Raw genomic sequence first — 26,353 nt, 5'->3', positions numbered from 1 at the left:
ATGGGGTAGTGTGAAGAGGAAGGCAGAGAATCTGGAAGTCAAAGGTTTTAAAAAATGTAAAAAAAATTATTTTACATGTAACTGGGGAAAATTAAAAAATATTAAATAAAAGAGGAATAGAATATGGGAATGGGTAGGATTAGAATATTCTCTGGACCTTTGTTTACTTATTTTTTGATGATGATGAAATTGTGGATTGTGGGTATATGGAAGAATTAAATAATGGGGGTAGGGGAAAACTCACTGGAGTGTTCTGAGCACTCGATTCTCTTTCACCGCCGCTGCAATGGCCTGTGCACCCTGATCATGGAGAAGATTGGCTGTCAGGCTAAGTAAAAATAAAAGAACACAAAATGTCAATTGCACAGTCCAGGTCTCTGTTATTTACTACCTACTAGTACTTCTTCTAAACACAAGGATCTTCTCCCCTTGAACCTAACTCCCAGTCTTGTTGTGAATTCTAGACAACAGACCTTTAAGAGAGAGTAGTCTAGGGGATGGATTATATATCAGTTTAACAAGACCAAAAACCTGGTTTTGAGCCCTGGCTTTAACATTCATAAATAGTGTGGCTCCACCTTTCTGAGATTCTTTCCCCATCTATAAAATGAGGAAATAGCTGCACTAATCCACCAATCTCAAGATTGCTGTAAGGAAAGCATTTTGTTAAATAACTATTTGTCATTATGACTGTATGGAGCTTACTTACTTGAAAGACTATCCCCTAAGCCTTTCTAGAGCACTAGATTGATGTGTTATCTTAGAACTCAACCGGAAAAAAATGATTTCACAGCTTCCTCTACTGTCTCATTCCAGAGTTATTTCTTTTATAAAGTTTTTTTTTTTTTTACAAAGTTCTTTTACAAAAGTTCTTTTTTTATGACTAAACTAAATCCCTCTTCTTTTAGGATTTGCTTTTCATCAAGTCACTACATTCTGCATAGATATCAGATTCATTACTACAATTTGTAAAACTCCAGAGTGCAGCAGAGTGGTTTAATAACCAGATTAAAATGGAACTGGGAAATGTTTAACAAAATAAATGAAAACATGATATTATATATTGTTAATTTGTGGTATGACTATTCTATTTGAGTTTGGCATCATTTTGCAGCAACTTTTATGACTTTAAAAGAATTCTTCAAGATTTCTCATTTACTGTCACAGTGATCCGAGGTAGACAAAGCAGATATTATATCCATTTCACATATGAGGAAACTAGGGCCCAGAAAGACCCATTATTACCTGCCAGTCCCTGTGCTTGGTGCTAGTTAAGAAGAGGAGAAGGAAATACAAAAGTGACTTGCCTACAATAATATATTTAGTTAATGGCAGAGCTAAGGTAGAATCCACATGTCCTGTCTTGAAGCCTCTGGACCTTTCCCTGATAGTGTGAAATAAAGTCAGGGAGGAACACTGTTCTCTTCTAGTCTCTTTTAGACCCATCCAGAGGGAACCAACTATTGGAAAGACCAGGGAGGCTGAACTTTTTAACAGAGAGTTTCTTTGTTCTTATGGTGATACCATATTAACCATCTCTAGGAAAAAACAAACCAAGGGGGTCAATGCCCTTTGCCTTGTACTACCCACTCCTCACCAAGCCCTCCTCCCCAGAGAAGTGACTTACTCCAAGTTCTGGAGAGCCTGATTGCTGCGCAGAGCACTGGCGATCTCCTGAGCTCCATCTGGACTGATAGAGTTTTCTCGGAGGCTGAGGAGAGAAAATGATCCCCAGTATTCCAAAGTGAGAAGTGGAAGCCCACTTGAGGAGACTATAACAGACACCTCTTCCTTCTCAGGCCCAGGAAATCTTAGGTGCCCATAGGACCTGCAAACCTCAGGCCTGAGTGGAAGGCCAGGATCAGAAAAGGGAGGGGAGGGAACTGGTCAATCCAGGCAGGAAGGGTTAAGGGAAGACCAACAGTAGACACCCCTTTGCAGAAAGCCCTTCCCAAATCTGTGCCTACTATCACCAATTCTATATATCACCATCATCTCCCTAAACTACCCAGCATGGAGAGTTCTGAAGTCCCTGGAAAAGCATTTTAGCTGCCCCCTTCCTGAATACCTGGTGAAAGGAGGAGGGGAAGAGAGGGAGGAAGAGAAAGAGAGGAAAGGAGGAGGAGAAATAAAAGGAAGAAGAGGAGGAGGAGAGGGACAGACAGAGAGACACACAAACACACACACAGAACAGAGAGAAGAAGAAGAAGGAAGAATAAAAGGAAGAGGAGAAAGAGAGAGAGAGAGAGAAGGAGAAGGAAGAATAAAAGGAAGAAGAGGAAGAGGAGAGAGAGAGAGAGAGACAGAGAGAGACAGAGAGAGAAGGAGAGAGAGACAGAGACCCAGAGACAGAGAGACACAGAGAGAGAGGAGGGAAGGAGGATAAGGAAGAATAAAAGGAAGAAGAGGAAAAGGAGGAGGAGACAGACAGACAGACAGAGAAAGAAAGAGGAGACAGAGGCAGAGATACAGAGAGAGAGAAGGGAGAGGGAAGGGGGAGGAGAAATAAAAGGAAGAAGAGGAAAAGGAAGAGAAAAAGACAGAGACACAGAAAGAGAGAGAGAGAGAGAGAGAGAGAGAGAGAGAGACAGAGACAGAGACACAGACGCAGACACAGACACAGAGAGAGGTAATGTGACTTGCTCAAGATCCCAAAGATAGTAGGGTGAAGATTTGAATACAGGTCTTCTGACTTCAAATCAAATGCTCTTTCCATTGCACCACACTATCACTCAAACAATTCAGGCCATTCTACCCTTCTCTACTCTGGATCAAAGGAAGGGATTTGTGATTACACATGATTACTGGGCCCATTTCTATGGGTACCAAAGAGTTTTTTGCCAGGGCTTTGCACAAACTTTGGCCAACCCTGATCTCCAACCCTGATCTCCTCCTATGGGATGTCCTAAATGACAGCTACACAATGATAAATCAGTCCCTAGACTTTCCTTGGGAAATGGGAATCCACAATTGGAGAGCAGGAAATAAGACTTACTTAAGGCTGAGGAGAGTGTGATTTATACAGAGAGCACGTGTCAAGGCAGCCACCCCAGCGTCACTGATCGAATTGCTCTGAAGGCTAAAGACAGAGAGAGGAAGGAAACCATTACATTCTGTAGACCTAGCCTGACTGCTAACAGGGGAGTCAGTGTCCCATCAGGAGGATAAGTGAGTTTTGCTTAGCCTACCTCACTAATGAGGCCAAATCAATTTAACAAGACATTTATCATGTATGTATCAATCTAAGATTCCATCAGGTAACTGTTCCAATCTGGCTGCTCCTCTTGAGTGTATCCTCAGAGCTTGGCACAGATTTTTGGCCCATAATAAATGCTTAGTAAATATTGTTTCATTCATTTATTCCTGCACCTACTATGTGCCCTGTGTGTGGCACTGGGAGAAGCTAAAGTTTTGATAAGACAAGATGCCTCCCTCAGTTCCCTTCCTACCTCCACCCTAAAATGGCTTCAGATAATTTCCCCCTTTCCCATACCACAGTTATTGTCTAAGGAACTGATAGACTAAAATATCTATCTCTTTTTCTTGCTTCCTAAATTTACATTTGGTTCCTCCCATCAGCAGCTCCCTTTTTCACTCCCTGAGATGCTGAGATTCACTGCATTGAGGCTGCAGAGTATATAAAATTTAGATATTTGACAAGCTCATAGTAAAACTTAGATTAGGAAACTGTGGGGCAGCAAGATCCAAGTGGTCATAGATGACCCCTAATTTTTTCCTTCCTTTGCATCCAACTTCAAGGTAAATTCCATCATTATATTTCAGCTGCTTCGGAATAGATCCCCAGTGTTCTGACCCTGCTTGGAGAACTACTCTGTTATGGTCCTTGGAGAGAATAAACTGGATGTCGGTTTTAGGGATTCTTATGCAGAAAAGATCGGGCATTTAAGGGCTTCATTTACCCTCCTTGCTTCCTTTCAGAACCACATTGCCCACCTGAATGTTTTCAAAAGTAACAGTCTTTGATCTCCTCTTGACTGATTCACATTGCAAAGGAAGAGATGGTAGATATAGGCAAAAAGGCAAAGGCATTGGATGTTCAGGCAGGTTGAGGGACTGCCTAGTGTTTTTTAAGTTATGTTTGGTTAGTTTCTGGTAATAAAGTATGTGATTTAAGAATCCAGTCCTCCACTCCCATCTCTCTCTCTCTGTCTCTCTCTGTCTCTCTCTGTCTCTCTCTCTCTCTCTCTCTCTCTCTCTCTCTGTCTCTCTGTCTCTCTCTCTGTGTCTCTCTGTCTCTCTCTCTGTCTCTCTCTGTCTCTCTGTCTGTCTGTCTCTCTCTCTCTCTCTCTCTCTCTGTCTTTCTCTCTGTCTGTCTGTCTCTGTCTCTCTCTCTCTCTTTCTCTCTCTGTCTCTCTTTCTCTTTGTCTCTCTCTCTCTGTCTCTGTCTCTCTGTCTGTCTGTCTCTCTATTCTCTGTCTCTCTCTCTCTTTCTCTCTCTGTCTCTCTTTCTCTTTGTCTCTCTCTCTCTGTCTGTCTGTCTCTCTATTCTTTGTCTCTCTCTCTCTCTTTCTCTTTCTCTCTCTGTCTCTCTTTCTCTTTGTCTCTCTCTCTCTCTCTCTCTCATTTTCTCTGTCTCCCTCCCTCCCTAGTTTTCTGTCTTTGTCCCTCTCTCTCTGTCTCTGTTTGTCTCTCTCCATAGCTCAATATAACCCATAAATCACAATGAACCTGAAGAAATCCTAAAGAAAACATTTTGAGCTCCACTTGAAGAATATATGCTTTATGCCCACTACCAGCAGTGAGCATGGTCCTGACTTTCCATCAAGCACACTTACTCCAGGGTGATGAGGCCTTGGTTCACCTTCAGTGCCTCTGCCAGGGCTTTGGAGCCATCATTTCCCACACTGTTACTAGACAACCTGAGAACAAGCAAATAATAGGAGTGAGCCCAGAGCCCCATCCCCTCCTCCTCCACCCTCTGCCCCAGGCGTCTGTTTCTGATCATATTTCCTTTCATTTCCATCCCATGACTCCGGTAGTCCCATCAGTGTAAATCACAAAGCCAGCAAGATGGTCTCCATTCCTCTAAAGAGTTTCTGTTGGACCAATAACTAGGGACAAAAGTGATAGTTTTCTTGTCTTTGAATCTCTGGAGGTTGAGTCTTTGAGTACTTTGTTTATAAAATCTTCGACTAAAGGCATTCTCTGATACTTTATCAGATTATAGAAATAACACTATGCACTTAAAAAACATGAAAAGTCTTATAAGTCATCTCAAGTTGGCAAAGCTTCAAGTATAAGCCAGGTAACAAACCACATCTGTTGCCCAAGGATCAGCCTAGCTAAATTCAGAGGAGTTTCATCCTCACCAGAAGGTTGCCCAATAGGTAAACTAATCTCTTTAGCCATAGCATATCTAGGAAAGACCACCTTCTAATACACAGAAGGGTTTCCATTGCTGCTAGTCGAGAGAGTATTCTTATAGAAAAAGAAATCATGGATCCTAGAAATATATGTGAAAAAAAATCAGGAAATATCACTTCATAGCTTGGGAAATAGAAGCTTATAGAGTATCACTGAGGGAGTCAGAAGTCACTCTGATGGTTCCCAGGTCTTTAGACTTTCGTTCTGGTTCCCTGGTCACTTAGCCTGATTATTTTTCACCAGAGTCCAATCTTCCCTCACCTTGATACCAAGGAAAATTATAGGAAGAGAGGCATTCTCAGGGATTCCTTACATGAGTTCTTTCAGGCTCCCATTTTTCTTCAGCGCATCTGCAATCGGCTTGGCTCCAAGAGACCCAATGGAGTTCTTTTGTAAGCTGTGGAAGAACCAGTTACCCATAAATGCCATCTGATGGATGCCATTCTCTGGGCAAAGGACTGGGCAGGCAGGGAATGGAGTTGAAGGGTAGAGGTCAAGGGATGACTGCCTTCTTTCTGCAATCATTCCCCTATGGTTTTCTAGGAAATACCTATGTGTGAGTTCTAATGTGATATCCCAGTGAGCAGCTGGGAGGAGGAGTAAGGCAGATTAGGCAGCTGGTTCATAATCAAGAGACGGAAATACATGGGGCACCAATGTACCTAGGATAAAGGTGCAGATAAGTTACTGAGGCTGTCATCCTACTTCGAATAAGGACCAGGAAGCGTGTCTTTGTACAATTGTCTCCAGTAGCCCAGTTAACATTTGTTCCAGATCAAAGTATCCACCTAATCAATGTATTAATCTAATCAATCTAAAACCATCTAATCAATGGTTTTGCTGATTCTTAAACCTTATGCCCTTTTTCCTTTAAAAAATGGCATAAAATTATAATTATAGATTATAATTAAAAACTAATTTAAATAATAATATACAATTTATTGTATATGATTACACATTATATAACATATAATGTGTATATAAATACCACTATATAACAATATTACAATATATAAATATAAATATTTTTAAAATCATAATATAATATAATAAAATATATAGAATTGCTTTCTGGGAGGAGAGGCTGGGAAAATTTAGCCAATGTAAAAACAAAATATATCAATTAAGAATTTTGATTTTCTTTTAAGAGTCACTATGGACCACATAGTAATTCTCCCTCAGTTGGGACCCAAGACCCCAAATATACACCATTGTGGAGGCTGTACCTCATAGACTTGGTCTAGACCTCCCCTTTACATTTAATACATTCTGCCTCCAGAGGGCAGCATAGTGTAAGAGTGTGGACGATAAATCAAAATGGCTTAGATTCTAATCCTAATTGATATTTTCTTGCCTCCTGCAGGTCATTTAACCTAAGATTCAATTTTCTGGTCAATGAAATAAGGGTAACACCTGTAGCACTTACATCACAGAGCTTTGGCCAGGATCAAATGAAATAACGTATGTAAAGCACCTTGCAAACCTTAAAGGATTTTATAAATATAATATCCCTTGTTATTGTATCATAGTTACTGGTGTATATATATTCATCCCTTTTATTGAGTCTTTGAGGAGAAGATCTGAGTATTTCTATCTCTGTCCACTTGGTCCTCAGCACCAAGCCCTGTCCATAGTAAGCTCTGCCTTTATTTCTTCTCAAAAAGCTACATTTAGCTCCTCTGAGTACAGAAGTGCAGAAAGAGTGCAGAAGTGCAATAGATGGATCAAAAGTGGACCCTGAACCATTTTAATTCCTCATATTTTTTTGTCTTTCTATCCTAACATTTTTTTTTTTTTTTTGCTTCAGAGAAATGAACCATGGGAAAAACCAGTTATTCTGGTCAAAAAGTCTTGAGGACCATGCAACATGCTCCACTCTCTTCCTGCTCACAGGAGTTGAGCAGAGAGATTTACAGAAGACAAAGGCAGGAAAAGAACACATTTAGGGGATCCCAGCTGACTCCAGGACACTCACTGCAGCATGGAGAGCATGTGGTTCACCATCAGGGCATCTGCAATGAACTTGGCCCCCTCATCTTTGATGACATTATTCTGGAGACTGAAATACAAAAGAAAAGCATAGAAACAAAGGCTCAGAAGAGTGGTTGGAGATCTGCACAAAAGAGATGGGTTAAAATTCTTCCTCATTTACATGTAAGCTATATGATCCTGGACAAGTCACTCAGTTTTCTCATTGGAAAACTCCTCCCTCCCAAGGAAGTTGAAGTGAGGCGCGTGCTCTCTCTCTCTCTCCTTTTCTCTCTCTCTCTCTCTCTCTCTCTCTCTCTCTCTCTCTCTCTCAGCACACTGAGACTTATCTAGTTACAAAGTCAGTGTGAGTCTGTGGCAGAATTTGAACTTGGGTCTTTCTGGCTACAGAGTGGTATTCTATTCATGATCCCATGCTACTCCTCCATACATTAAAGACACTCTATAAACATTCCCTATGCTTCTCATTCCTTTGATTTTGCTTTGAGACGGGGTCATCTAGCCAGTCTGAAGCAGAGCACCCTTTAGGAATCCAAATGACCCCATGAATAAACTAGTCTGACCATTACAATGACTTTTAGCCTGGTCATCCAATGGGATTTGGGCTGATATTGTGATAGTGCAGTTCCTCCTGCCCTCCTGAAAGGACAAGTTTTAAGTCCTCTCATGACAGAAATTTTGGCAAAAGGAACCATTAACACTCACCTCAGAGATATCAAGACCCTGTTAATCTTCAAAGAATCTGCCAGGGCCTTAGCTCCTTGTGGTCCGATGGAATTATTTCGAAGACTGATAGAAGAACAAGACAGCAAGAATAATATGGTTAACCTCCTGTGTTTGCTGAATGGAAGCTTACAATAGAAGGATAAGATGTGTTTTGGTTACGTCAGAGCCAGATTTATCCTCTAAGTCACTGATTCTCAGAGGGGTGGTTTGGTGTTTCATATCTTGGTGCTTGTTTGAGGGAGAAAGGAGGTGAAAGTCAGCGAGGGAGAGGACTCTGGAGAGTGAGATTATTGTGAAAAAATTCAGGAGGTCCCCTAGGACCACACACACATTTGGAGAAAGAAGCCCAGGGCCTTGCCTCCTTTGTAGAGTGTGAGAACTGACTAGCAACAACCATAAGTAAAGAATGTGGTCCTAGTTCAGGAGCAGGAGCCATCTTCTGACTAAGAACCAGATATCTTAACAAGAACAAAAAAGTATCTTGTTCCCAGAGGAAGACAACTAACATTGTAACTGCTGAGGAACCACAGCAGGAAGGATGGGAAGCTTAAAGGCTCCACTATCCCTTATTTTGGAGGACTCAAATCCCTGAGATAGATGGTTGTTACTTCTCAGAGGATCATACATCAGGAAGGTGATTCCATGACCTTCGAGTGAATTGGATTTCAGTGAGGGAGGGCTGGGCAAGGTTAACAGCCTCCCTTTCTCCTCCAGAGCCATCGGGTCCAGTGGCAGATCAGGACAACTGGAGGTGACCTTTTAAGCTAAGGTCTTTAACAGGTCTCAGTTTGACTGAAGCAACATTTAATCAGTGACTAAGGCTAAGTAAGAAATGAGAAAAAGAAAAGAGACAGAGAGTGGCTTCTTGTACTTTTTAAAAAAAAATAAGTAAAAAATCATTCTGGAAAGGAAAGAGGCTATTCCAGACCATTCTAGGTAGTGAAGATCTGGGGACCCAGTGTGTGTGATAGGCAGAAGACCTAATAATTTCCAACAGAGGTCCTTGGGAAAAAAAGCAGAGAATGGAAGGGCTTTTGATAAAACTTCTATCCTTGACTACATTCATTAGCACAGGAGAAATGGATTCTAGCTTTTGTTCCCCAGATATTCTGAACCCAAAGGTCTGGATTTATGTGGAAACACACCCAACTTACTCCAAGACAGTGAGACTTCTGTTGACCAGGAGGGATCTGGCTAGAGCTTTGGCCCCTTTGTTGTGGATCTGATTCTCAGCCAAGCTGCCCAAAGAAGAAAAGAGGAACTATCATTTCCGTATTTTCAAACTTCTTTGCCTCTTTTTGTATCCTCCCCCCCACCCTGCTGCCACCACCTATAGCCACGCCCATAGGCTTTTGGACTCTTGTCTGTCTCACTCATTTATACTTTGTATTTGTTGCTATTTAGTTTTTATGTAATTATATTCAATTAAATAATTATTTCCTTTTAAAATTCCTTCCTTCAGAAATTTTCCTCAATTACATGTAAAAACAATTTTAGCATTTTGTTTTCAAATTTTGATTTCCAAATCTCTCCTCTCCCTCCCCCTCATTGAGAAAACAAACATGTTTTGTCACTTTTGTCTGCCTCAGTTTCCTCAATTATAAAATCAAGATAATAATATCTACCTACCATGAAATGATATTTGATATTGATATGATATGATATTTGATAATGATAATGATAAATGATATTTGTAAAACACTTAGTGTCTAGTACATAGGAGGGATTTAATAAATGCTTATTTCCTCCTTTCCTCACATTTTCCTTCCCTTCCTTCTTTTCTCCCTCCCTCCCTCCTTCCTTCCTTCCTTCCTTCCTTCCCTCCTGCCTTCCTCCCTCCCTTCCTTCCTTCTCCCTCCTTTTCTCCCTTCCTTCCTTCCTTCCTTCCTTCCTTCCTTCCTTCCTTCCTTCCTTCCTTCCTTCCTTCCTCCCTCCCTCCTTCTCTTCCTTCCTACAAGGGGGGGACTTTGAAACTCTCTCTCTGAAATTCCTTCAAGGAGAAAGTCTTCTTGAATTCTGGCCTCTGTAAAGGACCCTACCTATCTGAGGGAAACAGGATAAACAGCTTCATTCTGTTATCCTGAGAGAGGGCACCACTCCCATTGATAACATTCACTACTGATTAAGTTTCCCATTGGAGATAAGTTCAGAGACACTCATTCAATTCCAAGATTCCTTATTCTGATTCCAGCTCAAACTGTACCCAGCCCCCACCAAGAGCTGCCACCAGCTTCTATTATAAAATGAGCAAACTTGGGGCTCAGTCCTAGCAGAGGACCTAACATACCATGCCAAGGAACCTTTCTCCCCCTGGCATAGCAGCAACCCTCTGCCTGCTGAAATGATATTCTCTTTCAGTATTACCCTCTTTTTATCTCCCTCACCTATTTCCCCAACAAGACTTTATATCTCTCTGTTGGGAATTCTCTGCTAGAAACTTTATTTCTCTGTCAGGACCTTGCCACCAAGGAATTCAATCTTTCTATTCATGCATAGCAAAGGCTGATTCCCAATGCCAATAATAAACTTCTTTTGCCAGTCTAGCTTTTCAAGTTCATAAATTCCTTTATGCAGGACTTCTGCCTTACCAGAAGGAGGTTCCCACAACTCCCTGCCCTGCACCAAATCCTAGAGGAATCTAGGGTAGCCAAACATCTTCATTTGGCTCCCTGAGCCCTGAACCTGCCACTAACCTCATCATTTGGTTCCCTGACCACCAGGAACCCAAAACATTTAGTTCCATGACCAGGAATCAAGGGGAGACCATCCTCATCACTTCCTTTCCTCTTTCCCTCCCTCCCTCCCTTCCTTCCTTCCTTCCTTCCTTCCTTCCTTCCTTCCTTCCTTCCTTCCTTCCTTTCTTCCTTCCTTCCTTCCTTCCTTTCTTCCTTCCTTTCTTCCTTCTTCCCTCCCTGGCTGCTACTATTGTTACCTGATTTTCTGAATATGGCAATCCTTGCTGCTCAGTACACTGCCCAGCAACTCCATCACATTGTCTTGAAATTGGTTGTTATCCAGCCTGATGAAGCAGAGCAGAGAGCAGGTTTTTAATAGCAGGAGAGACAGTTCTCTTCTCCCCTCTCCTATCCCTCAATGACCAGGTTCATCTTAAGAAACTGGGAATGCCTGGTGGCTGGACAGGGCCTCTGGAGTGACTTAGAAAGAGTGCAAAGCGGAGTTAAGGAATGGGATAGAGATACAGGAAATCAGAGAGTTTATTTATAACAGATCAAGGCCAAAGTCTAGGTCTTAACCTTGGATTTCTGATTCCCAGGTTGTGATCCTTTTCCACCTGTTCCACCCCAAAGAATCTCAGTGATCTCTCTGCACAGCTAAGAATATCCAGCTCTTTCTTGAAAGAATATAGCAAAGACAATTGACTAGAAATTCCTAAAGGATGTTACCTGAGTTCTCTGGCAAGTGGCCATCCTTGCCTCCCTCAGGCACCAACCCTTGGATCACTTAGCAATTGCTCCCATTTGATCCATGTCTAGACTCTTGCCAGAAGCTATGAGTGACATGACAAACATCCTGATTGCTTGCAAGAGCTCAGTGGGCATGGATCACAGAATAGGTACTGCCATGTGCCCCTAAATCTTGGGAAATTTTAGGAGTTCCTGATGTAATTATTGAAAAGGAGACAGAAGGATTTTGGGAAGATGGCCAAGTAGGTTAGAAAACTCCAAACCCTCCAGATTTCCCCTACAAACAAGCCCCTACCTCAGGGCTAACTTAGAGGAGTGAAAAACAAATAAGAATTGGGGCAGAACAAGGGTCCTCCAAGGACAACCCTAGAAGATCTGAAGAAAGAGTTTTTGCAGGTGTGAAGTATAAATACCTTCAGGCTAATTCAGTTGAAACATCAAACAGCAAGTGGGGAGCCCTGCATTTGGAGGTAGCCCCAGCCCCAACCACAAGAACTTTCATCTCTAATACAGTGTGGGGAGTTGGAATTCTGAGTCCAAGAAGATTGAAGGAACCTCTGCTGATAAGGACACCAGGGCCAGCTGCACTGTTAAAACAAGCCCTGGGACAGAAGGAACCAGCACTCACAGGTGAGTGCAAAAACAGTGGAGTGTTTTGGGGTACCAGGACAGAGGGGAGAACTGAAAGAAGACCTGAAGCTAGAGGTACTATCTTCCCACCCCAGAACTAAAGGTGATTACACTAACAATTTCTTATGAAAAAAAAAATGAGGCCAAGGAGAAACAATCCAACCTTAGAAAGTTACTATGTGAATAGGGAAGACTAGGGTTCATCTTTAGAGGAGGATACTGAAACAAACAAACAAAAAAAAGCCTCTCCTAGTTACTCCAGAGAGTAACATTAAATGGTCACCTGCCCAAAAGAATTCAAAAAAGATTCTAAAAATCAAATGAAAGACACTGAGGGAAAACTAATTAATTAACTAAGAATACTCCAAAAAAGCCCAAGAAGATTATGAAAAGAAAGTTACTCAATTAAAAAAGGAGATTCAGAGTCTTAAGGAAGAAAATGACTCTTTGAAAATTACAATCGGGCAAGGAGAAGCCAGTGAAATTATGAGATCAAGAAATAATTTTTTAAAATAAAGAATTGAAAAAATAGAAGAGAATGTGAGACATTTCATAAAACAAATAACAGATCTGGAGAACAGATCAAGAGGAGAAAACATAAGAATAATTGATCTACCTGAAAACTATGACAAAAAGAAGAAGAAGAAAGAAGAAGAACCTTGATACAAATGATAGAAAAAAGAGGTGAAAGTGAAAACAGAAAAAAAAATCCACTGATCAACACCTAAAAGGGAACCTGCAAGAAAAACATACAGGAAGATCATTGCAAAATTTTGAAAGCCACAGATCAAAGAGAAAATTTTATAAGCAACTATAATGACAAAAAAATTCAAATATGCTGGTATTAACAATTAGAATTTCACAAGATCTATCAGTGGCTACAATAGAAGACTGCATGTTTTGGAATACAATATATTAATAATCAAGAAAACTAGCATTGTGTCCAAAAATAGTATAACCAGTGAAATTAAGCATAATGTTGAATGGGGAAAAAAAGGACATTCAATGAACTGTCAGATTTTCAGGATTTTTTCACAAACAAACCTGAACTCAATAGAAAATTCCATATATAAAAGACAACAACAAAGACCAATTTCAAAGGACTCAATAAGGACAACCTATGTTTTATATATAGAAATGTAAACCATATATCTAAGGTTATTATTGATAAGTGAGGAGTCAAAAAGAAAGATTGAGGTAGAGCTTAGTATGATGACTCTAAAAAGCAAAACCATGTAGAAAAATGGTAAAAATGGTAATTATGCTACATGAATGAGGTTTGAGAGCAAAAACTGAAACAGAAGAATTGGATAGAGGAGGAGAGCTAGTAGTTCTGAAATCATACTCATATTGGGAATGGGTTAAAGAGGGAACAATGCATAACCTAGAAGGGCATAATACCCTCCAAAATCTATAAAGAAATAAGAGGGAGAGAGGTGTGTAGATGAATGGGAATGGTATAAAGAAGGTAGGAAATGAGGGGAGAAGATAAAGGGGAGATCATTGGGAAATAGGGGGTGGGAAATAAGTAATAATAATGCAAATCAACCAATTGGCTAAAATAAAGTAGAAGAGTTAACAGAGATAGAAAGGAAACAAGAGAAATACAAAAACACAATAACAATGATCAGGAATAAAATTCATTTTTTAAAAAAGTTGGGGTAGTAATCATTGATCTCAGACAAAGTAGAAGTTAAAAAGATTCAATCAAAAGAGTAATCTACTTATATACCAGCCATATTAATATTGTTTGGTTTAAAACTGTGTGTGTGTGTATATATGTATGTATATATCTATGTGTGTGTGTGTGTGTGTATGAGTGTGTGTGTGTATGAGTGTGTGTGTATATACATATACATATACATACATACACATATATGCATATGTATGTACACATAAATATATCTGTGCTTAACTATAGCCTGCTTGGGATGGGGGGAGAGGAAAGGGGAAAAAAAGAATAAAGTAAAGAGTGCATAGCAGAGAACAAAGAAAACCTATAAGGAAGCAAAGAAAAGTTAGACAGTTCTGAATATAATGTATTCTATTATTGTATATGCTTTCTTGAAATGGAAATTTATTGTAATATTGTGTCACAGTTCCCTTTTATTGTCTTGACTCAGTTTCCCTAATTGTCCTGACTCAGTTTCCCTAAATTGTTCTGCCTCAGTTCCTAATTGTAATGCTCAATCCTGCAACACCACCCCTCCCTCCTAATCATGACACACATCAGAATGTTTGATAGGATAAAGATCTTATATTTTAGAATGTCTGGTGCCTCTCCCCATTCTGTAATCCCAATTTATCAGAATGTCTCCCTACCCTGTCAGAACCAGATTGATAGTCCCGTTCCTGGTCTCAGGGCTCTGACTCCACCCTTGCCTCCGTCTACCCCTGTAGCTGACCCACATGTATATATATGTCACTGAGAAGTCACATTGGTGCTGGATTCTTGGAGACAATAGTCTCATTCACCAAACCATAGATCCGTTTGGTCCCATTAAATCTCTCCCTTTCAAATGAAACATTAAAAACTCTCGAATCTCTATCTTGCCTCAGTTTCTCCAGCATTAGTTGTATATTTTAAATCCTCCCTTATGTTGTCCTGTGCACATGACAATTTTTTTTCTTTTTCTATTTTGCATTTAAGTTTTAAATAAATAAATATATTTGAAAAGGCAGCAGCCCAGAATCTGGGAGGACAAGGTTAGAAATTGCCTTTTTCTGAAATTGTCACTGAATGAGAACTACATGAGGAGTATGTAACATTTCTAGGGCTCTTCTAACAAGTTCAAACTCTAGGACTGAACAAGACATTCTGGAGTATTTTCTGGAGGATCCTGGAACCTTTGAAAGTTTCAGAATCTATTCCCCTTCCCTCCTATACACTAAACAAAAGACTTTGGATCTGAAATCAATTGATCTAGAGTGGAATCAATAGATTCCTAAAACACAGGTCTAACAAATTATCACCCTGCTCAAGAAGCTTCAATGGCTCCCTATTGCCTCTAGGATCAAAAGTTTGCTTGTTGTCTAAAGCCCCTGACAATCTGTCACCAGCCTACTTCCAGGCTAGTTACACATTACTCTTCTTAAGAATGCTACATTTTATCCAAACTCAATCTTTCCTCTATAAGATATTCTGTCTCCTAAATCTGACTCACCTCTGCCTCCCATGCTTGGGATGTTCTCCCTCTTTTCCTCTGTCTCTTAAACCCCAGAGCTCTCTGAGGCTCAACTCAAACACTACTTCCTTCAAGAGGCATTTCCTGGCTTCCCCAAGAATTCTTCTCTGCCAAATTCCCTTTATACTTCTTTTGTAATGATACTATATTTAGTATCTACAAACATGTTGTGATTCCCCTATTAGAATGGAAGTTTCTTGAGGGCAGAGGTTTATATCCTGGGTACTTAGCACAATGCCCATCTGGTACATATTAGGTGCCTAATTAATAGAAAGAGGCAGAACCTCCAAGAGGAGGAGCTTTCTCCTGGTCTGGTGCTAGATCTGCCCAGTGGCTACTCTTGCCTCTCTCAGCCTTGTGAGGAAAAGATGGGTAAGGAGTTAACATGGCTAGCAATTCCAGTGGTCTTTGATGCAGAGAGCCATCGCACCCAGAGAGTGGACAGTGGGAATGTGGACCACAACATAGCATTTTCGCTCTTTTTCTTGTTTGCTTGCATTTTGTTTTCTTTCTCTTTTCCCTTTTTGATCTGATTTTTCTTGGGCAACATGATATTTATGGAAATATTATAGAAGAATTGCACATGTTTAACATATATTGGATTATTTGCCATCTGGGGAGGGGGTGGGGAGAAGAGAGGGAAAAAATTAGAACACAAGGTTTTGCAAGGATAAATGCTGAAAATTATCCATGCATATATTTTGAAAATAAAAAGCTTTAATTTAAAAAAAAAAAAAAAGAAGTTAGCATGGCCAGAAAGATAAAGAATGGGGGCAGAGGGGATATTCTCCTTTTGGTGTGGGAAAGGGTGAAACCATTTGTGTTCCCCATTTTCCTCTGCATCTCAGACCTTGAGCTCCCCTGTGCATCTGTCTCACGCCTCCCACCCCACACCCAGAGCCCCCCAGGAAACTGCCCACACATCCCACATGGGCACCTGAGGCTCCTGCAGTAGAGGAGCTGGGGCAGCAGGCTCTTGAGGATGGCGTAGTTGAGGCACCTGGTGAGGCTGGTCTCCTGGGCGCAGACCTCAGAGACCTGCAGGAGGTAGGCCAGGGCGGAGCAGCGCATGGGGTCCAGCTGCCCAGCCAGGCTCTCACTCTTGAGGGCCTCCTCCACGGCCCCGGCCAGCTCCGTGTGCTGCAGCTCATGCAGGCACCGCAGGGCGTTCACTGTGCCAGAGGAGACGGGGGCATCGGCCCTGAGGTGGCCCTGCAGGTGGGCCACGGCCTGGGCCCGGTAGCTGCCGTGCTCATCCCGCCCCAGGAACCAGCCGGCCAGCAGTGAGTTGACGCGGGGGGAGAGGAGGCCTGAGAGGAAGCGTAAGAACACGTCCAGTTGCCCATGGTCCTCCTGGAGTGCCCGCTGCACGGCGCTCTTGAAGTGGGTGAGGAAGCCAAGCTTGGGCCAGGACATGCCGTTCTCTGTGAAGAGGTCAAAGATGGCCCTCTTGGCTGCACTGTAGTAATAAGCAGCAGCTGCAAATTCTTGCAAGGTGAGGTGGATGAAGCGGTAGGCAGAGGATGCCGGGGTGTCTTCCCGCAGGAGGAAGCACCCACACAGGCTGCTCTGCAAAAGGGGGAGGTCAACGCCAAATGTTTTCATATCCTGTTCATAAAAGACATACTTCTTTCTGAGGAGGCCGTGGAAGGCCATTCGGCCCAAGGTCCCCATCAGCTTCCTCCCACTGTGGACAGCCTGCTCGATCCTTGGGCTTTCCCTCAGCCTGTCCGGCGCCTCCCCACACAGGGCCATCTTGAAGTACCACGCGTAGATCTCAGAGAGGGTCCTCGGAGGCGCCAGCTCTGAGGTCTGGCATCCCAGGCCGTTCCTGACCAGGTAACCCAGCACTGTCCCACAGAGCTGGCAGAAGGAAGGCACCGTGCACATCAGGTACAGGGCTTTGTTGGCCTGGACCTGACTTAGGATTTGGCCTGGGAGGCCTTGGCTATCAGGAAACATCTGGCTCAAATAGCTCTGGATCTCCCCCTCATTGAATCCCCGGATCTCAGTCATCCGGTCCACCAACCCTCCTGGAATCTGGCTGGCAGCTGTTGGGCGGGATGTCACCCAGACTGAAACTTCTGGGAAGAGGTTCCCACGGATGATGTTAGTGATAAGATTGTCCACAGGAATTTCTTTCTTCGGGTCTGTGCAAGCCAGCGTGTTGGAAAAATCCAGAGGTACTTTGAATTCATCCAGTCCATCTAGAATCAGCAAGACCTGCCCGGAACCTAAGAATGTCAGCCCTGTTTCACTGATGTGGGGAAAGGCTGAGCGAATGAGTCTCTCTGCAGACAGCTTCTCGTAAATGTTGAGTTCCCGGAAATTCAAAGGCAACACTACAGAGATGTCCTTACTGATCTCCCCTCTGGCCCACATGGAGACGTACTGGGTCACCAGCGTGGTCTTGCCAATGCCAGCCACCCCAACAGTCACAGAGATCCGGGGAGGAATGGAAACTCGGGAGAGAGGTAAGAAGAGTCGTTCCAGGGGGATGGTTTTGGACACATGCCTCTGGCCCCGAGTGGTCTCAATCTGGGTGAAGTCATGCTCTTTTAGTTGGAGATCTGTTAAGCCTTCAATTAACAGTAAGTTGGTCAATCTTTCTGGGGCAGTTTTCTCTGACAGGAGGCCTAAGTCCACACTGACTCCATATTTGCTCAGGAGAACTTCCAAATGCTTCTGCATCCCAGAATCTGCAGAGAAAAGATGGGGGATAAATTTGGAAATTGATCAGAAAGAGAAGTTCTCAATGAATCCTTTTCATTCCAGATAGATATGGAATCAGAAAAGCCTATAAGATAACCTCTCTGTGAAGAGAGAGGGAGAAATAAAGAGATCAGGGCTGGGGAGCTGTTTACTCAATAGCTCATGGAGGGGACAAGAGACAAGGAATTAGGAGGGATAAGGAAGAGAGATGGAGTGAAAGGAGTGCAAAGCAGAGAAAATAATGAGTGCTATATCACTCCCCACTCTTTTTTTCAGGTACTGCCTACTATTGGCAGTACTGAGGAGGCTAAGCTGGGCAGTAGAATTCTCACTGAAGTCCTGCCCAGCCTGGAAGCCTTGGCTACCCTTACTAGCCAGCAGATCAATGAGCACCTTCACCTTCTGGGTGGGAAAACTGGCTCCCTGAACAAGGCTGAACTCCTCCTCTCTCAGTATTTCCTGTTTTCTCTTGGAGCCTAGGATCTCTTTCAGAGTGGAGATGACTTAAACCAGATGCTTTATGAAGCCATGGCACCCAGATTCCTGTCCATGGGAGATGAGAGAGAGAGAGAGAGAGAGAGAGAGAGAGAGAGAGAGAGAGAGAGAGAGAGAGAGAGAAGGAAGGGCTCAAATAAAAGGAAGAAGAGGAAAAGGAGGAAGAAAGAGAAGAGAGAGAGAGAGAGAGAAAGAAAGAGAGAGAGAGAGATGGAAAGGCAGAGAAAGGAAAGAGGTTAGGTGAAGGAACCTGGAAGGATAGACTTTGTCTCTCTTGTACAATAGATGTGAGGGTACTCGCAATATCAGGGTTCAAAGAGTAACCCCAAAATACCTGGGCACCACCCAGGGCCCAAATCTCTTAGAGGTAAGCTTGACTTACATATGGGAAGGTTGTACCCCATTTCCATGAAAGTAGTTCCCAAGTACAAAGACACTATTTTGTGATAGCTAATTCTCCAATATATGTTAGGAATTTTATAAAATCCAAGGGGCTTTAACTAAATGAGATAAGTGACTAAAATGATTTCTGTGGGAACCCTAGAGATTTGAATGACTGGGTAGGCAGTACTAGGGAACCTCCTCCTCCATGCCTTCCATTCCAGCCAAAGTAGACTTAATTAGGGAATCTAGCTCTATTTTAAAATTTTTCAACAGTATTTTATTTTTCCAAATATATGTAAAGATAGTTTTCAACCTATATTTTTGTAAAACTCTGGGTTCTAAATTTTCTCTCTTCCTTCCTTACCTCTCCAAGAAAGCAAGCAACCTGATATATTTTTTTTACCTGATAGGTAAATATGTGCAATTCTTTTCAACATATTTCCATAATTGTCCCATATTGTGTAAGAAAAATCAGACCAACAGGAAAAAAAAAACCAGAGAGAGAGAGAGAGAGAGAGGGGGGGGGGGGGGAAAGAACAAACGAACAAAAAGGTGAAATACTATGCTTTGATTCACATTGAGTATCTATGGTCCTCTCTCTGGATGCAGATAGCATTTTCCATCCCAAGTCTAATGAAATTGCCGTGAATCATTGCCTTGTTGAGAAGAACCATCACAATTGATCATCACATAATTTAGTTTCTGTATACAATGTAAATCTAACTCTAACCCATTCCCCAAACAGGCAATGTAGTATGGTAGGAAAAGTCTGAAGACTTAGGTTCAAATCTTAGCTCTGCTATTTACTTCCTGTGTGACTTCAGGAAAATTATTTCACTTCTTTGTGCCTCAGTTTCCTCTCTATAAAATCAGGAAGTTGAGCCAGATGTTCTTCAAGGTCCTTTCTATCTCTAATTGTCATGATCCTTAGCCATGGCAAAAGTACTGGCACTGTTGGGGACTCTACTTACCTTCCATCAAAGAAAATCCAGGTATTTTGCAGAAAAGATAGCTCTAGTCCTGCAGCAGAAGTAATTGCGCTCTTTCCAGCAGGGACCCTCCCCAATAGCATCAGGGTCCCAGGAGTTGGGTATTAGCAAGTCTCTGTCCATGGTTCTAGGAAAGAGTATGAAGCAGTGACAAGGATGTATAGGAATTCTTGATTAGTTCTCAGACCTGTTCCTCAGAGGAAGAAATCAATATCAGGATCCTAGATTTCAAGCCAGAAGGTACTTTAGAAACCACTGAATGTTACCCCTTTACTTTACATATGAGGAAACTGAAGCACAGAGAAATTAAGCGGCTTTTTCAGGGTCACATAATCTAGTCTGAGGTAGGATCTGAACTCAGGTCTTCTTGATTCTAACTTCATTTCTCTTTCCACTGTTCACAAGGAGAAAAGAAAAACAGCACAGAAGGACACTAATAGGAGTAGAGAAACTCCTTATTGAGACTCATTTTGGAGAGGCTGCTACAGAAACCTTTCCTCATAACCAGTAAGACAATGGGCATCACACTGAGTATCAGTCTCAGGTGGGTCTGATGCCTTAATGTCTCTTCACACTCTAGTCTGTTCCCATTCATCTGCCAAAATGAGCCTCCTAAACAGCATCCCTAGTTCTGTTATTCTTCTACTCTATAAACTCCAATAGCTCCCTATTGCCTCCAGGATCAAATGTAAAATCTTCTGTTTGGTTTCTGAAATCCTTCCATCCTATATCCCTCCTACCATTTCAATTTTCTTATTCTTGACACCCCTCCACATAATCTATGATCTAGTGTTCTGATTTTTTTTTTTTGCCATGCTTCACACTGGCAGTTGTATCTCTAAACTCCTACTCCCTTTCTGGGAATGTTCGCCCTCCCCTAACTTGGACCTCCTAGCTTCTCTGATTTTCTTCAAGATCCAGCCTTCTATAGAAGGTAAGAATGGCCTCTCCTTCTAAAATGATCTTCCATTTGCACTGTATATATCACATACCTTTAATTTTTTGTATTTTGTTTTTCCTGTTAAAATGTAAGTTCCTTAAGGCATAGACTATGTTTTTTTTATTCTTTGTACTTCCAATTCTCTCTACACTGCTTGCCACATTATATATGCACTAATAATAACAAATAATGAATATATTAATCAAACAATATCAATTAGATTGATTAAAATTTAATAATAAATATATTGCATTAATATAGCCATATTAAATTTATTATAAATTTATGTATTATATATTTATTTATGTATTACATTATATATAATATATATATATATATTTATGTATTATATATTATGTATGTAATTTTATATATATGTATTTAACAAATACTTATATATGCCTTCTGTTTGTAGAGCCCTTGACTCAGTGGGAAGAGACTAGCTCACATATACATGTCACTTTACATTTATTGTTATCAGTAATAACAATCCCCATTTTTACAGCACTTTTAAGATCTGTGAAGTGCTTTCTTCATTACAACCTAGAAGGTAGGGGCAGAGAAGCATTATTATGACTGTGATTATGATTATTATACTACCACTTTATAGCTGAAGATATTAAGGCTTCTGCTGATTCCTATTAACTGTAGCTGCCCCTCTTCCAAACTACTTTGTATTTAGCTACTTTCCATATATTTGTATATATTCACTTTGTCCTGTTGATATTTTTATATGTCCTTATTGTTTCCTCCCATTAGAATGTAAGTTCCTTGGAAATAGGGGGAATTTCTTGTATGTGCTTATATGTGCTTTCAGATTATCTTCCACAGGGCATGCTTAATCAATTTTTGTTGATTGATTAATTATAATTCAGAAAGATTAATAGGTCCAAAGAGAACTTGATTTCTAACTTTGTGTTTCTAAAACAATATTTCTACCACATCTTGCTTTCAGGGAAGCTTATGATCAATTGGAAAAGATAGACTGCCCATATGAATTTGAAAATATTAATGATGGCTGCATGAATACATATACCCAGTGGTGAACATATTTAAAGAGCAGAAATAGTATGGAGAAATGCAGAAAATAAGGACAAGTATATGAGTTCCAAAGGCAGAATGGGACTGAGGGCAGTGAGGTGGGAGGGGGAACAGAAAATGAAATTAAGCCTAAAATGTTTCAGAATCTATGGGGTTAGAGAAAAGGAGGATAAGATAATTCCCAAATTAAGGCAGAAGAGTAGATTTATAAACCTAAAGCAAGAAGGGGCTTTAGAGGGCATCTAGTTCAATTCCTTTGTTATGCAGATGAGAAAATTGAGGATTAGTTAAGACCCTTGCCCAAATGCCATGCAGTTGGTAAGCAGAAAAGTAAGATTAGAAGTGACTGCAGATTCAATGCTCTTTTTTTTTTTTTTTTTTTTTTTTTTTTTATTTAATAGCCTTTAATTTACAGGATATATACATGGGTAACTTTACAGCATTAACAATTGCCAAACCTCTTGTTCCAATTTTTCACCTCTTACCCCCCCCACCCCCTCCCCTAAATGGCAGGATGACCAGTAGATGTTAAATATATTAAAATATAACTTAGATACACAATAAGTATACATGACCAAAACATTATTTTGCTGTACAAAAAGAATCAGACTCTGAATTTTCAATGCTCTTTCTACAGAACCATGAATATGTGCTAGTCACTAAAAGAGATGCATTGCTAAATCCAGACCGGATAAGGACAGTTACTTATATATACTGAGTTAACACCTTGACCACAGGATGCTAACAAAGAGATACATACAAGTACTAAGTAAAGGAGGAAGTAGATGGGTAGGATAGGAGGGTATGGCAGGGGGAGTTGCTATAAAGATTGGAATACTCAGAATCAGATAGGGTTAGCTAGGAAAGAGAGTTATGAAGTCAGAACTGTCCTCAAAGTCCTGTTCTGATTGCTTATTCACTATGATTGGTGAACTTGGCTTTTCAAAATGTTAAGCTGATCAATACCTCAGATCAAACTCCAAGATGCATTCTAAATGGATATGTGATCTTAATACAAAAAATATTATTAAAAAAATAAATTAGAAGAGAAATTGTTTATATACTTTTCACAGTTATGGGTAAGAGAAGTGTACTTTAAAATTTTTTTTAAAATTTGAATTGCAAATTCTCCGCTTCTACCTCTCCCACCTTTTGAGAAGGCAAACAATATGATCCCCATTATATGGGTGATTTATTTAGCATTGATTTTTTTTTTTGAGTAATAGATATAGTCAATCAAACAAGAGCTAGATGAAACTGAAGTGGGTTGGGGTCCCTCTAAGAAACTGTATTTCCTATTGATCTGTGATTCCTTTCAGATTCCCAGCCCCTCCTGGCTGAGGCACATCCTCCCCAGACAAGTTGTCTTTCCAGGATGCCAGAGCCTCTGATTCAATTACAAATCCTAGTCAAAAAGCATCCCTTTGAATTCCAATAGGAGATCTGGGCTTGTCCCAGCCCCCATTCTGACTTGCTTGGCTTGCCCAGTCCCCACTGGCTTTGATCTGCTCCGGCTTCCCAACCCCCACTAAGATAGCCAATATAATAAGCTTCCATCAACTAAAGTCTTTACAGATGGATCTTGGTAGCTCACTCAGCTGCCAGGACTTTCTGTCCGCTGAGAACTGCATTCTCAGTCCAAAACTCTATTTTCCATAGATCTGCCACTATAGAAGTCAGTCTCTGGTTAAACTGATTTATATCTAACAATAAACTTTCATTTTGTAACTAATATTCGGGGATGAGTGAATTCTTTCACTCCTAAAACCTGCGGCCGATTTAAAGGGGATTCTTGATAACTCTCTTATAGCCACTAACTTCTAAACCACCAGGAATCTAGACCACTCTAAACCTCATCAAAATCACAAAAGATAAAATAAATAACTGATTTTTTGAAACTGAAAAGCTTCTACGTAGACAACATTAATACATTTAGGATAAGAAGGAAAGTGGTTGAATGGGAAAAACATCTTTGTATCAAATTTCTCTGTTAAGAATGTGGTATCCAAGATATATGAACGATTAATAAATAGCCCCATTCCCCAAGACGGTTAAAGGATATGAATAAACAGTTTTTAAAAGAACTTCAAATTATTTACAACCACATGAAAAAATGCTCTAAATCACTAAGAAGAAAAATAAAAACAAAAATAATTTTAAAGTTTTACCTCAAACTCTGAAAATGTGCACAAATGACACAAAAATGGCAAGTCAATGTTGGAGGTGGAAGAAGAAGATAGGTGCACTAATATATTGCTGGTGGAGTTCTGAAGTGCTATAGCCATTTTGGAAAGCAATTCAGAATTACACAAATAAAATGACTGAAATGTCTATACCCTTTAAATCAGAGATTCAATTATTGGGCCTATATCCTAAGGAAGTCTTCAATTAAAAAAAAGTTTCCATATATTTAATATATATTAGTAGATCATAAATTCTGATAGAACATGCCAATCTGAAGATGTTTTATGTTTTGTGTATGGCTTATGTCAATTAGCATTTGTTAAGAATTTATGAAGTGCTTGATCCTGGAGGCAATAGGGAGCTACTGGAGTTTATAGAGTAGAAGAATAACAGAACTTAGCACTGTGCTAAGCACTGAGGAGACAAAAAGAGAAAAAGCAATTCTTGATCTCAAGAAGCTCATAATCTAGAATAAACTAGGGGTGATCTTGGAGAGAGTAGTCTCAAAAAAACTAACATTAAGAACTGGGAAAGGTGGGACTTCTTATAAAAGGTGGGACTTCCACTAGAACCTGAGAGAAGCCAGAGAAAGCAGCAAAGGAGATGAAGAGGAAAAGTATTCTAGGCATGTAGAATTGCCAGGAAAAAAAGGTCAGAGACAGAAAATGGAGTATTGTTTTCAAGGAAAAGCAAAGAAACCATGTCACTTAGTGTTTGGAGGGAAGTGAGATGAAAGAAGGTTGGTAAGGTAAAAAGGGTGCTAAAAGCCAAACAGAATTTTATATTTGATCTTGGAAGTAGTAATCAACCACTAGAATTTTTTAAATGCTTCGTGAAGAGGGAGGGGTTGATATGGTTAGAACACTGATTTGAGAAGATTAGTTTGAAACCTACTAGATATCAAAAGGTTCATTCACCAAAAGAAAAATTGTCAGGTGATAACTTTTTTGGTCACCAAAAGTTATGAAGGAATATTTACTAGCTTCTAAATGATAAACCATCAAATTATATGAATAGGCAGTTTTCAAAGTAAGAAATCCTTTGATTTGAAAAGATGATCTAAATCATTAATTAGAGAAACCCAATGACCAACCACAATTCTAGAGGATTCATGACAAAGTATATTCCTCACTTCAGTACAGATAAATAATAGACTCAGAGCAGATTGAGGTGTGTGTGTGTGTGTATACATATTTGAGGAAATTTGTTTTTCTTGACTGTACATGTTTGTCACAGATTTTACTTTTCTTGTTTTCTTGTTGGGTTGGGGTAGGGTGGAAGAGGGCAGTGGGAGGGAGAGAATTGGAACTAAAAAGAAAAAGAAAATTGAATTTCTAAAAAATATTATATTCAGATTTATCCATGAATAAGTTGATTCAGTAGGGACAGCATGCAATAAGTAGAAAGAGCATATACAGACTTGGAAGCAAGAGAAATCTAGATTTAAATTCAGCTTCTGAAATTTACAGGCTGTATGACCATGGTCAAGTCACTTAGCCTGAGCCTCAGTTCCCTTATTTATAATATGAGTGATACCTGTGACCCTAACCTCACATGATTGCTATAAGATTCAAATGAATTAACATAGGTAGAGTGCTATTGAAACTTAAAAGCATTTTATAAATAAATGGTGACTGGCTAGTTACTGTATGCATTTGATAGAGGCAGGATATGTGATGACATAAACTATTAAGTCTGCTAGTAGGAGGAGATATATGACATTCTGAACAGGAATTGAGGTAAGGGAATATACTGTTAGGGAGATGTTTATAAACAAAAAGTGGTTTTTAAAAGTAGAGAATGAATGGAGCAGTTAAACAGCCATCTACTACTACAACCCAGATACCAGCATGCTGGACGGATCTCTCTGTTTAACCAAGATATCTTGGCTAGCCAGAGGATCTCAAACTATAAATCCTAGCATGCTTAGCAAAAAACTAGTTCCCCCATGAAGTCCTCAGACAATGTTGAAGAGTCAATCTAAATAGTTATTATATTCTCAGTCCACCTGATCATGTTAGCAAGGGAATATAAAGTTTGAGGTGATGTGACATCATGAGTAACAGAGATTTATTGAGCTCTTAAGGAAGAAGAGGGAAAGGCAAGGGATTATGGGCTTCCTAGCAAGGAGGAGGAAACAGTCATCTGAACCCTTTTCTAACCCTAGATTCCAAATTCAAGAACAACTTGTATTTTTATTATAACTGGTCTTCATTTCTCTAGACCTTTCCACTGGTACTACCCCTACTTTTTAAAACTGAGTACCAA

General features: G+C 40.4%; 1 protein-coding gene across 2 annotated transcripts in view; it reads right to left on the bottom strand.

Annotated features, from left to right (window-relative positions):
• The window catches only part of NLRC3 (NLR family CARD domain containing 3), a 65,543-nt gene that overhangs the window by 18,971 nt on the left and 20,219 nt on the right, over positions 1-26,353 (bottom strand). The window contains exons 2-12 of one of the 2 annotated variants that reach the window (XM_012543138.3): positions 19,903-20,047; positions 16,278-18,039; positions 11,033-11,119; positions 9,255-9,338; positions 8,080-8,163; positions 7,361-7,444; positions 5,699-5,782; positions 4,797-4,880; positions 2,996-3,079; positions 1,628-1,711; positions 245-328 (exon numbers count right to left, since the gene is read on the bottom strand). In XM_012543138.3, coding sequence (XP_012398592.1) covers positions 245-328; positions 1,628-1,711; positions 2,996-3,079; positions 4,797-4,880; positions 5,699-5,782; positions 7,361-7,444; positions 8,080-8,163; positions 9,255-9,338; positions 11,033-11,119; positions 16,278-18,039; positions 19,903-19,909 — 2,528 coding nt within the window. In that variant the 5' untranslated portion in view covers positions 19,910-20,047. The remainder of the gene's footprint in view (positions 1-244; positions 329-1,627; positions 1,712-2,995; positions 3,080-4,796; positions 4,881-5,698; positions 5,783-7,360; positions 7,445-8,079; positions 8,164-9,254; positions 9,339-11,032; positions 11,120-16,277; positions 18,040-19,902; positions 20,048-26,353) is intronic. The other variant, XM_031945619.1, reaches the window with a different exon arrangement.

Source organism: Sarcophilus harrisii, chromosome 1 (assembly GCF_902635505.1).
Source record: "Sarcophilus harrisii chromosome 1, mSarHar1.11, whole genome shotgun sequence".
Classification (NCBI taxonomy): domain Eukaryota; kingdom Metazoa; phylum Chordata; class Mammalia; order Dasyuromorphia; family Dasyuridae; genus Sarcophilus; species Sarcophilus harrisii.
This window is presented reverse-complemented; position numbering and strand designations above follow the sequence as displayed.